The sequence below is a fragment of the Gymnoscopelus braueri genome (genome assembly GCF_963280865.1).
Source record: "Gymnoscopelus braueri genome assembly, chromosome: 8".
NCBI classification, from domain to species: Eukaryota; Metazoa; Chordata; class Actinopteri; order Myctophiformes; family Myctophidae; genus Gymnoscopelus; species Gymnoscopelus braueri.
The window spans coordinates 25,312,535-25,325,524 of record NC_137609.1 but is presented as its reverse complement, the minus strand read 5'-3'; the positions used below and the strand labels follow the sequence as shown (position 1 = coordinate 25,325,524).

At 39.6% G+C, this 12,990-nt stretch overlaps 1 protein-coding gene across 4 annotated transcripts in view; it reads left to right on the top strand.

Moving 5' to 3' along the window:
• The window catches only part of mink1 (misshapen-like kinase 1), a 32,978-nt gene extending 20,716 nt beyond the window's left edge, over nt 1-12,262 (top strand). For 3 of the 4 annotated variants that reach the window (XM_080434894.1, XM_080434896.1, XM_080434895.1), the window contains 10 exons: nt 1,892-2,008; nt 2,202-2,316; nt 2,674-2,829; nt 3,769-3,912; nt 4,245-4,379; nt 4,529-4,629; nt 4,749-4,898; nt 4,997-5,156; nt 6,355-6,494; nt 6,648-12,262. In XM_080434894.1, coding sequence (XP_080291020.1) covers nt 1,892-2,008; nt 2,202-2,316; nt 2,674-2,829; nt 3,769-3,912; nt 4,245-4,379; nt 4,529-4,629; nt 4,749-4,898; nt 4,997-5,156; nt 6,355-6,494; nt 6,648-6,731 — 1,302 coding nt within the window. In that variant the 3' untranslated portion in view covers nt 6,732-12,262. Of the gene's footprint in view, nt 1-1,891; nt 2,009-2,201; nt 2,317-2,673; nt 2,830-3,768; nt 3,913-4,244; nt 4,380-4,528; nt 4,630-4,748; nt 4,899-4,996; nt 5,157-6,354; nt 6,495-6,647 lie in introns of those variants that run through there. The other variant, XR_013933579.1, reaches the window with a different exon arrangement.
• Nucleotides 12,263-12,990: the final 728 nt, after the last annotated feature.

The window sequence follows — 12,990 nt, the reverse complement described above, 5'->3', positions numbered from 1 at the left end:
GGACACTTCGACACACACAGACCGTGGCCATGGGGTAAACCGGGGGCCTTCTTATTCCCAGAACCGAACAGCGGCCACAGCTGAATGTTCAGAGAGGCCCCCTACCTATTCAGCTATGGCTGCTGTTCTATGAGCGCACCGTTATAGTGCATTTAAAATGGTTTTCCCTGTTCAATTTGAAAAGTTTATATTTTTCCTATTGAGAGCAGCTGAGGCAGTAATTAACAGAAGTTAATTAAAAGCATACGTACTCTCCCAATATAAAAGCAAGCAGGTCATTGGTGAACCTACTGATCTCAATGACTGGACTATGATATTTACAGTTATTGACGGCCTTCATTATGATCAAGCTTTAGTTTCAGTGCATTATAAACCTGCTACTCTTTGCCTTTTGTACCTAACCATGCATAATGATAAAAAAAAAAGTATTTATCTACAGTAAGAAATAAGTCTATACATCCATTAGCTCATAGCCACTTAGCCAGTAATGATATGAATCCATTCCCCCAAATTAATCAGCAAAATGGTCATCACTGGAGCAAAATCGCACTCTGTATCATTAGTAGGCCCCTGCTTTCTGTTAAAATGTTCTTGGTTTACATTGAGAACATTACCAACAATATTACAGTACTTAGTACACTGCCTCAAGAGACAGGTCTGGGATAGGAATATGTTACAGATGCAGAGATTTTACATTTTCACCAAGATATAATGATTTATCCGTTTCTAAAAATACAATAAAAGTATCTCTTTGTATTATAGTTAGTGGTGGGAAAAAAACTAGATTTGTGGGTCAGGTATTCTGATTGCTTTCATACATAGACAATAACGAAAAAACATCCCATGGACGCACCTGGGAGTATCATCAGTGTTGTAACCTGGTGTTTCGGGTCTTGCAACATACACCCTCGCCCAGGTGACCCAGCCGGGGTTGATCAAGCCCTGACTTACGTCCCAGTAGCTACCCACGGTCAGTCCTCTTAGGGTAAGTCAGGGCCACTCAATCCGCTTCTCCGGAACTACTCTGCCGGGACTGGGGGAGAGTAGAGGCTCTGGCACGTGGAGGGACTAGGCTCTGTGGATGGCCTCCTGGCTGGGCTCCTCCTCCGTCTCACCAGGTCCAGGACCTGAGCGTTGCACCAGACTCCCCCGCTCCAAACATTTCATTCTGGCGTGATGGTTTCACGTGGTGGTACTGCAGGCTCCACTTGCGGCTTGCTTGAATGGCCCTCCTTAAAGGCCTCACCGTGGATTTGTTGACATTAAATAGGCTCTCTTGTCACACAGCTGTCTTAAAGGAGAGATCCGGACATTTTAAGTGTTATCTTTGATGTGTCGTTAGTCACTCACCGACGTAGAAAGTGGCGTTGAGTTTTTCCAGCGATTCCCCTGTCGTCATTTTTTCGACCCCCTCCGTTGGTATAATGGGAGCGCGTGCATGAGTGAAATTCGACAGGGGAATCGCTGGAAAAACTCAACGCCACTTTCTACGTCAGTGAGTGACTAACGACACATCAAAGATAACACTTAAAATGTCCGGATCTCTCCTTTAAGCCTGTCAGAGTTATACTTGGTTGCATGATGGCGACACGTTGTGAGCTTGTAGATATTTTCGACACAGGGCATGTTGCGAGTATAAATTAGGCATTATCTGTTCATAATCACGTTTCACGGAGGATCACGTTTTGTGAAGTTGTGCAGTTGAGTTACACTACCCTACTCGTAAGGTATGATATAATAAGGTGCTGATTTCAATGTAATGGATGCTGTAAAATATCACTCGAGTAAATGTATTAGTGATCTGATAGATAGCAGGTCTAGCTAAGATTATTTGTCCAATGTGCAACAGGGCAGCTTTGTTAAAAAGTCTCTTTGTCTCTTTTCCTGACAGACACCAGAGAAACGGAGTCACAATGGATACACAAACCTGCCTGATGTGGTACAGCCCTCCCACTCCCCCACTGACTCAGCTACACACTCCTCCCCTGGGAAAGACTCTGTGTATGATGTAAGTTCACAATCTGCCCTTTTCATTATTAATTTATCATGGTCGGATTGGATGAGAAAGCTATTGTACCACATTGCATACCAGAAAGATCATCATCAAACCTTTATGATTAATGTATTTACATTTAGATTGAAATTGCATTGTGATATTTGAACCAGATAAGACTGGAATAATAAATGTTTTTCTCAACCAGTATCAGTCCAGAGGTTTGGTCAAGGCATCTTCTGGCAAGTCCTCCTTCACTACCTTTGTGGATCTTGGCATGTACCAATCACCTGGGGGCACAGGGGATGGCATGCCTGTTGGTGGTGAGTTGCTTGAGATGTTGTCCCTTTTAAAAAAGGAATGTAGTTAGGGAACCAAAAGCAGGAAAGGGGATATTGTAAGGAAAACAAAAGCAGAAATAAAGTTGTAATGGGAACGTCCAACTTGCAATCAATGTCAGTTATGTGTCCAAAAATACCCACATAATGGGATGAAAAATAATAATACACTTGTTTGAAAATAATAATAGTAAAGAAACCTTTGAACAAAAATAAAGACAATGACGCCTCAACATACACTGTATAGGGCTCCAGATTGAAACGAGAACATCAGAGGAAGTAAAAATGTCTTCTTTGTCCTGTTCCTCTCTCTAATGTGTCTGTTAACATGGCACTCTGCAGGTTTGGGTTCCAGGTTTGACCAGCTGAAGATGGAGGTCAGAAAAGGCTCCATGGTTAATGTGAACCCCACCAACACGCGCCCCCACAGCGACACTCCTGAGATCCGCAAATACAAGAAGAGGTTCAACTCTGAAATACTGTGTGCTGCTCTCTGGGGTGAGACTGTACAGTAATATCCCTTTACAACAACTCTTTTCTGAGCTGAAACGCATTTTAAAGTACATTTTATTGTACACATTTGATAATGTGCTACCTCAGAATCAGAATCAGTTTTATTGTCACATCACAGGTTTACAAAGTAAAAAAGTGGGTGAAATTCGTTTTTGTACATCGTTCCCATCGCAACGTTAGTTTCCATAGAAAGAAGAGGGGGGGGGGGGAGAAGAAGAGGGGGTGGGGGGGCAACAATAGAAAAGAAACACAATAGGCAAAGATCAAATGTGACAAGACATATGAAAATAGAAGTTATTATCACATAAAAACATAAATTAAGATTAAAACAAAATGTATGTATCCTATATTACAATTGGCTATTGGGAGGGAACTAGTGATTCTAGCTAGTTCCGGTTTGCTGGCAGTTTTCTTAGTTTCATCATTAAACATAAACAAATTGCGTCTCACTGGTGCTGGTTACACCAAGGCTGGTGAGATTAGTTTAGAAATGTATATTTTTATATACACAGATAAACAAACAAAAATAAAAATTCATGGGTTTGAGATTGCGGTGCTCAAAAACAAAACAGAGATTTTCTCTCTGTGGTGGGTGGGATTAGTACAAGCAGCTCCTGTGTGACATCACACAGGAGCAGGAAAACAGATAGCCCGTTGCTTTCAGAAACGCCAAGACCACAGTGTTCAAATGTTTTTGATAGAGATGTCACAGAACACAAAACATGGGTCAGAGAAACATTACAGGTGGCCTTGACACTGTTAATACCCAGAGACTATATGAAATACCCAGGGACAATATGAACTACTAAGGGATCACTGTGTTATGCAGTCAATGATAGAAGGCAAATGATTAGCATCACTTGCTAAACGGCCTATGCAAGATTGTATGAAATTAAATAAAAATGTTTGCGTGTCCATGGCCAGGTGTGAACCTGTTGGTGGGCACAGAGAACGGTCTGAAGCTACTGGACCGTAGTGGTCAGGGCAAGGTCTACCCTCTCATCAACTCCCGCCGGTTCCAACAGATGGACGTCCTGGAGGGTCTCAACCTGCTCATCACCATTTCAGGTCATTATGCCTGATCTATACTTGGATGTGCATCGTGACGCACACAGAAAACATCTGATCTACAAGTGTACAAATGTCCTCCCTTTCACTGTCCTCAGTTTATTGTGTTTCCACCGTAAAAAATACATGTACATTTCCATTCATACTGTAGCAGCACAGAGTTTCTATGTTGAGATCTGAACTCTAGATACACATGAACACATAAGGTTCATGTATGGATATCCTCCTCAAGGGTCAAGGTGGTTTGTATTGTTTTGTCTTGTGTGTCTTGTCCTCTGCAATCAACCTGCTAATGTGTTGGTAATACATGACCTTTTTACCTATGTGCATAGGTAAAAAGAACAAAGTACGTGTGTACTACCTGGCCTGGCTGAGGAACAAGATCCTCCACAACGATCCTGAGGTGGAGAAAAAGCAGGGCTGGACCACTGTAGGAGAGATGGAGGGCTGCGTGCACTATAAAGTGGGTGAGTGATTGGAAAACATTATTAGTAATTGTTATGACCCACCCACCTACTCCTCAATGAATTCTCATAAATGTGTTTGCCCTTGTTGGCACTGTGAATTATTGATTGCGAGTATCTTGTTTCAAATGGCTTACTTGTTGCCCATCTAGTGAAATATGAGAGGATAAAGTTCCTGGTGATTGCTATGAAGAACGCAGTGGAAGTATACGCCTGGGCTCCCAAGCCTTATCACAAATTCATGGCCTTCAAGGTAAGTCCCTCCAGTCCTCGTCCCTGCAAGCTGAATTAATTAGTGCCAGTCAACCAGCACAGACTTAAGAGCCCTGTTCACTTTCTGCCTCACATCTCCACCATCTTCTCTCCCACCAGTCATTTGGGGATCTTCCCCACAGGCCTCTGTTGGTTGACCTGACAGTGGAGGAGGGCCAGAGGTTGAAGGTCATCTACGGCTCCAGCGCAGGCTTCCACGCCATCGACGTGGACTCTGGGAACAACTACGACATATACATCCCTGTTCACGTAAGTCTCATAATTATCGGCCATGGTATGGTGGCAGCAAACTGACCCTAGAGTTGAGTAAACCAGCTCACCCCTCGCTGCTCCCTTCTCGTAAACAGATCCAGAGCCAAGTGACACCCCACGCAATCGTGTTCCTGCCCAGCTCGGATGGCATGGAGATGCTGCTGTGCTACGAGGACGAGGGCGTCTATGTCAACACCTACGGGCGCATCATTAAAGATGTGGTGTTGCAGTGGGGCGAGATGCCTACCTCTGTCGGTATGGTTTTGAACACACACACATGTACACACACACATTTAGGTTTTCCGGTGGGGATATGTTTTATCCCTGCTTCTTGTCAGACTGAATTAAATATATGCATTTTCTTTTGGGAAATGTAGACTGTCTGACATGTTTGATAGTTATGTTTGATAATATCGCAATTTTAAGTTTAATCAAGTTTAATTAACCCGTTAAAACCAGGAAAGCATCCGTTTCATTTAAGAATTTAGCCACTTTAATCATTATTTTATACTTTGGCTATTCAAAAATAGCACAACATGTGTGAAAATCTTCTGGGGGTGGGGGGTCGGCGGCCAAATGCATATAATTTTGGGGGTCCTTGACATAAAAAAGTTTGAGAACCACTGACATAGAAACATACTTTTTTCAGAAAACTGTTAGGATTTAGAAGACATTTGTAGAATCTGCCCCAGGTCTTAATGGGTTAAAGATTAATGTTAACCATGTTACCCCTGGCTGGCATTCCTATTTTGGGGACAATTCGGTTATTTGTGCTATTTGTTACAACGTATACAGGGCTTAAGTGGTTAAGAAATTGTAGACATAAACTACACAGTAAAATCCTTAAATTATTCCAACTTTAACACATTCCATGCCAGAGTTTAATATCATAATGTACTCACCATTGCCAGCGTTTTATTGTTGTTTTTTTGTTTTTTTCATGTCGCCACAGACCTCGCTAAATAAGTTAAAAGTGCACGTTCATTTGGTTCTAAACACACGGCGGATCCGTGAGAAACGGCCAGCGAAAATAGTTTCCAAATCCGTGCCGCCATCTTGAAGATACAGCCGATCAACGATAAACAGTGATCAGCGAGGAGAAAAACAACAACCGAGAAAATCGAGTTTTAAACAGGATCCCAGACAGGAAGCGGATACGATCGAAAAAAACGGAACCCGAATAATTCTGTTTCCGACCGGAAACGGAAATGGATCAAAAAAAATCGGAAAGTGCACCTGGGGCAAAATCAATGGGAATCGGCGGTTCGCGTAGATCTACGCGACTGGCACGCTGCGGCTTTAAATAGGTTCGCGTAGATCTACGCGATTGGCATTCAATGTGTTAACAGGTCACTGAGGATTTTACTGTGTAAAAATTATGGATCTGCAACTATCGTTCACTCTCGGCAGTCGCTATGCACTGATTGCACTGATGTCACTGTGTGTTCTGTAGCCCATATCTGCTCCAATCAGATCATGGGCTGGGGTGAAAAGGCCATCGAGATCCGCGCTGTGGAGACGGGACATCTGGACGGGGTCTTCATGCACAAAAGAGCTCAGAGGCTTAAGTTCCTTTGTGAGAGAAACGACAAGGTAGTAGACACATGCATGCTTAAAAGCGCAGTCACTGTGAATGCATACTGTATGCAGTACTTGTATCTTGGATAACAAGGTGACTAATTGAACTGGTTCTATGAAAAGATGGTGGTGACACTGCATGTCTTGTTTTTTGCGACATCTCCTCAGGTGTTCTTTGCATCTGTACGGTCTGGAGGCAGCAGTCAAGTCTACTTCATGACCCTGAACAGAAACTGCATCATGAATTGGTGAGAGAACCACCGCTGTCTGTAGGCCGTGTGGAAACCCAGCAATGTGTGGTGGAGAGAGAGAAGTACCCCCCAAATTCCTGTCAACACATGCACACAGATGCGCACATATTCTCTCAGTTTGCTCTCTGCCTTTCTCTTTGCCACATTCCCTCTGTTTCTGTCCCTCGCCAACATGTACAAACTTTTAAATCCATTCCAGCCTAAACTCCTGAAGACACACTTCATCATTTGGCGTCCTTCTCAGTTCCCCCTGATACATTCTCCCAGTCATGAAAAATGACCATTGAGCATCAAGTCTAACGTATCCAATTAATTTGTACTGTATATACTTTCATCTTTATTTACTTAACTCGGTGGACCTGTGTTCAGTCGTGACTGTTTAGTTTCAAATTGTGGAGTTAAAACATTCCTTTGTGGCTACTATGTGCATTTGGGGGAAGCATTACTTATCATTTCATTGAGATGGAGCTGTAAATAAATAGCTTTGACTCACTTTCAGACCTGTTGATAAAGCCTCCGTTCTGCGTGTTGCCATAGGACACATGGACATCATCAAACGGTACAATAGTGGCCACTGGCCAGCCCCTGGTGCAAAGTTTCTTGGGCACTTTCTGGGATAGAGCTCCACACATTTCAGGGAGCATAAGGTAGAGGATTCATTAGAAAGGAGTCATAAACTAAAAATGTGTAGCCTATTGTAAATCAGTCATTTTGAGTTATCTGTACTGAACACAAATCAAATGCCAATAAATATTGCTTTCATGTACAGTACTTTCTGGCCTTTATGGCAAATAGTGCGTGTTGCAACACTTCATCATTGCAACTATAAGCATTGAATAACCAAACCACAATAAAATTCTGTATAAAACAAACTATATGTCAAATAAAGTATGACGTTTCATAAGAATATGCAGTATTGTATGTTCAGAATCAATACTGAGAGATCTCTTCCTTTTGGCTTTTTACCCCTCATTATTGGTGGTTTAAATGAAATCATTAATCGTATGAATCATCTGGCTTGTATCTAAACTTTTTGTTCTCATAGATTTACAAAATACCTACAAAGATTTGATATTTATATGTAGTGTTTTCTGTATTGGTATTAGCCTCCTGGCATTCTTTACTGTAATGATCTTGCCGTTATATTGCAATATATGCTATTCTCGTTCAGTCTTTGTTTGACAAGGAGAGTTTGTGTATTCAGTTTCATAAAATGTGGTAGTGACGATTGTGATATTATCACACCTGTGGAGGACAAACTGGCATCTTGCTTGGAATGGAAATTGTACATGGTTGAGAATTTAACCGAGTGAGCATATCACTGGAATTCTAGTGATTGATGTCAAAATTCACAATATTTAGGTGGTCAACTCTGTACTGTATTTTAGTTCTTACGGATTCATTCATTGGTGTGTATGACTCGAGAGTTGTTGATAGGACAGCGGCAGACGAGTTGCTGTTATAATGGGATTACTGAAATAGTGGGATGACAGGAAATTGAGCCAGTATTGGCAAATATCTAATGTTCTAGTAGTTTGGCTCTGCTGTACTGTAACAAAGGACAGGACTCGTCACAACAGGCGCTTTTTAGAACAAGGTTGGAACGTGTGACTTAATTTATTTCCTGCCAGTGTTCACAATATTGCCTGCTAATGTGTGTATGAGTCCGTTTTGGGACTGAAGGTACAGCTTAAATAGTTAATATGATGATTTTTAGAAGCCTAACTTATTGATCACTAACCAAGACTCCTTTCATACTGTACAAACGGTTTGCGTGTTTAAATGATTATTTCTGCTTTGTTTGACATTTTAAAGAAGGTAGGGAGGCTCAACATGGGAAGGTATGACAGAACAAAGCTTGTGAGCCAGATTTGAAGACGCATCACCGGTATGATGGTATACTTAAGCACTTTAGCCCACTGAGCCACTGAGTGTTTTTGTTTTTGAGAAATAATTGATTGTAGCTTTTTTTTAATAAGCAGTACGTCTGCTTACTGCAATAGCATTTATCTAAAATATTGTATACGTACAAGGTTGACCCAACGGTTGTAACACATTTTTACTCTCGCTACATGAATACTACAAATGAATGCTAAAAGATTGTTAACATGTTTGAATTTCACAAAAAACAAAACCTCCATGATAGAAATTTGCTGGACATTGTCAAAGGAATCTTGGTCAAGTTATCAAAAAGGGTAGTCTTCCAAAAATTATATATATATATATATATGTAATATACATACATACATATATACTACACGCGCACACACACACATGAGCCATCAAATCACAGGATCAATTTTCACTTTTATTTATTCCCTATAGTGACTGTTTTGTCTGTAAAATATATTTTTTGTGCCATGATCTACATCTCAAACATAACTAACAATTCACTAGGAGCTCTGGCAGTGATGGTGTCGTGGTTGTCATTAGTTTTTAAACCAATCAGCCAAGTTTACAGTTGTGAAGTAGTGCCTTGGAGTTGGGAAGGGGCAAGGTTTTAAGACGGGTCAGTTAGTACCCCCTTCGTGTGTCTTACTTGGAATCTGCTGAGGAAGAGGTGCAACAACGATTACTGCCTCTCTTGTTAAGAATGATGTCCTGTGCCAATTAAGTGCACTTAAATTGAATCCAGAACATCCGTAATATGGACTTTGATGTCAGTGACATCATATGGAACATAAACCGTTAGCTGGTTACACAAGGAAACATTTAAGTTTGAATAACTAGCAAGCTTATGGAAAAAAGAGCATGAAGGTCCATGAAGGTCCATTTCAATAAGTGTACTACACAATATATCCAGTCAATCGAATGTGGCACTCAAACTGAAATGACTACATAGATGCACATTTTTGACACTGATTTACAGAGAAAAGCCATAAATATTTCACGTTTTTGTTGAATAATTAGTCATGTACAGATGAAATATAACCTGGTTAACCTATATTTGATTTATGGTTGGAAGATGGAGGCTCTTGAAAGATACAGAAGATAAATGTTACTCTTCAATGCCATTGACCGTATGGACTCAAGTGGGGGAAGTAGCTCATTATATTCTGTAATAACTATTTTATTAAAGGATATGTAAATGAGCTTATATTAAGAAATCTAAATGAATGTACATCTATAAAACAGATTTGTATTTATATATCTAGATTATTTACTCTTATTAATCAAAGCACAATGTATTTTACGGCGCAGAGGGCAAAACTATAAGACAGTTGGATTTTCTTTAGGTGTGGCTGTGGTGGACTCATTCGAGCAGTGGTCAGTCTAATACATTGGGTTGTTGTACTGGAGCAAGTAGTCGGCTGCAACAGTGTGTGTATGTGTTAAATTATTTGGAAAAATACTTTTTTGATCTAAACTGACAACTAGGTTTAAAAAAAAACATTACCAAACAAGTTGCTAAAAAGTTCACGACAAGGGCTGTGTTTCAGAGTTGGCTGCTTTACTGTTCTAATCTTTAGACATGGCTTAATCTTTGGGCTCCCTTTGGTGTTAATTGGTCCACCTGAGTTAAAGGGTTCTCAGGTGGTAAAGTGGTGAAAAGGCTCATGACATTGGTCAAGTGATGTGTGGCCTGTCCTTGGGTACTGCCTGCCCTTTGCTTTTGTTTACAGTGTCCCAGTAATGCAACAGCACATGGTAAAACAATAAAATAAGCATTTACAAGTAAGTTAGCAGTGATTCAGAGCATTTACATTGAGAAGTGGAAAGTTGACCAGATGACACGTCTGTCTGTGCACATAGCCTTCCAATAATATAAATTGTGCGTTTTTGTCACCAGATGTCAGGCTTTTATAAATGAAAATAAAATGCACAAGTGTACTTGTGTTTATAGTTTGATGTAGATTGGCTCATTACATGGATATGACCTGTTTCACTATCTCATAGGACATCAGTGTAGTGTGTAGAGGAGTTGCATATGAGAATGGAAAGTGGAAAGGTTTGTATTTTGAGCTGTACTGTAGGCACTTGATTCAGAACTTGTGTGGCATATTATAAATATTTTAAAACACACTGTACGTTTAGAACTTACCCAGCTCTAATTTCATAAAGCTTCTGAGAAAGGGTTTGATTTGTTTCAATGATTCCCTTAACGTAGTGCTTAAATAATGAATTTGACAAAAATCACACCCTCCCCTATTTGCCTTAGATAACATTTACTTTTGGTCAACTAACACTGCTTTTACAGATGTATCCATGTCATTTTGTTTCATATTCATTCGCAATAACATAATCCAAAGTGCTAACCTTCATATTCATTCCCATTCTCTCTATTGCCTCGTATACCCGTATAGACAATCGCTTGTCTGAAATGCTTTGTGTGTAGTATAGCCTACTCACATAAATGAGACCTATGTAGAAATATACTGTATGAGACTAACATGTCCTGTAAAGTGTAGAGGATCATAATGTGTGGTTTTTGAAGAATATTTGGTTGGCTAGCCTTATACCTGCAGATTGGTGGTGATGAACTTGCAATTTCTATTATAGCCTGGTGTTAGCAACTCATTTAAGGTAGTTAAAAACTGCAAAGTGGTATTTTTTGCAGCTTTCCTCAAAAATCTGTACTACAAGGTTTTAATTACACTTTGTCGAGCCGCGTGCCGCGTGTTCTAAAAAAATATGTGAATCTCACAAATCAAAGGGTGGAATTCCATTTTTGGAATAACGATTATTAGCGAACGTATAACCTCAGAGAAGTGTTTGATATCAACTAAAGTAATATCAAGTCTGAATGCACAGTTTGGTAGTCTATATAGTGGTCTGTCTCATCTCTGAATTGGAAATACAGTATGTACTTGTCTCGAGGAAAGGAGCCAAACAATGCAGGGATTGTAGAATTGGAGATGAAGAGAAAAAATATTATTTCTCATTCATAAGCAATATTAGTATTTGAAGTTGAGACTGTGGATGTCCATCTCAGTGTGGCTTGTAGAAAGTGATTTTTTTTTTCTTTTCTTTTTCTGTGGCCTTTGGCAAACTGAATGTAAGTTGGTCTGTTTGTCTCTTGTTAGAGAAATTGTACTGTACTGTACTTATTTTTTATCTTTAATCACCAGAAATTATAACTTGTACTGCTCAGTCAGCATAATATCACAGTCGCTTAACTGTTGAGATGCTAGTTTTGCATTCATGAAATTATCCCAGAAATGGCCTTTATGAAGTATATCAATAAATACTGTACATGAATGGTATATAAACACAAAGGACATGCCTCACCAACGTAATATTCTAATGAGCAATTATTTTCTTTATAGCATCCATGTCCATAATGATAAGAAAAACGTTGCTGGAAGTGAGGCAGGTTAAACTAAAAAGCTGACTCTTTAAGCAGGATTATATCAATTCTATTTTTTCTTTTTTTTAAGAAATTAAACATTTGCAATGTTTCTTTAGTGTGTGTTTGGGGGCGTGTGTTACAGATTGTATTTCATAAACCGATTCAACTTTCAACAAAAGTTTGTGTTGAATGAATTCATGTCTTAACACAGTTGTTTGAAAAATAAAAGATATTGATCATGACTTTGCCTCAATGCTTTTTGTTCTTGCCAAAAGTTGTTTGACATTGACAGTGTTATAAAACATGGTTCAACTTTTTATTTAAATAATTAGTAACGCTCAAACTTTATTTGTAACAGATATGTACTAATATTTATTTATAACTCAATGGCCATACTTTATTCAGCAGAAGCATGCAGAGTAAATGAGTGTCTTAGCTGTGCAAAAAATGTATCAACTGGACTATTTATTCCTGACATCTTGTGCAATAATTGTTACATTTTGCTAAAACAAATACTGAAATGCTCAGTGAGCATTGTGTTGAAAGGATGAGTTTTAAATGATAAGGCTCATCAGGTTTGGCCCGGAGTAGTGATTCTGGTATATGTGAAACATTGAAAGAAGTAACAAGGACCATAGGGTCCAAGGTTGAAAAAAAAAACATCCTTGACATCTACTGGAATTCTGAGAAATCTTGTACCGTCAAACCACAATAGCTGTGAGGAACTACTTTTCATTGACATTTTTACAATTTGGGCATGGCTTTCCATCCTCAATAAAAATGTGGGCATGGTGTTACAGTAAGGAAAATGGTCAAATTTAGATTAGATACTGAAGCTGCATACATGAGTTCATAAAATTACAGTTTCACCATATGATGGCACCAAAAGTAAACTGCACCTGTCGGCTTGTCATGTTTGGTTTACCTACAAGCATGAAAGTGGTTTTGAAAAATGTTTAGCATAATTCAA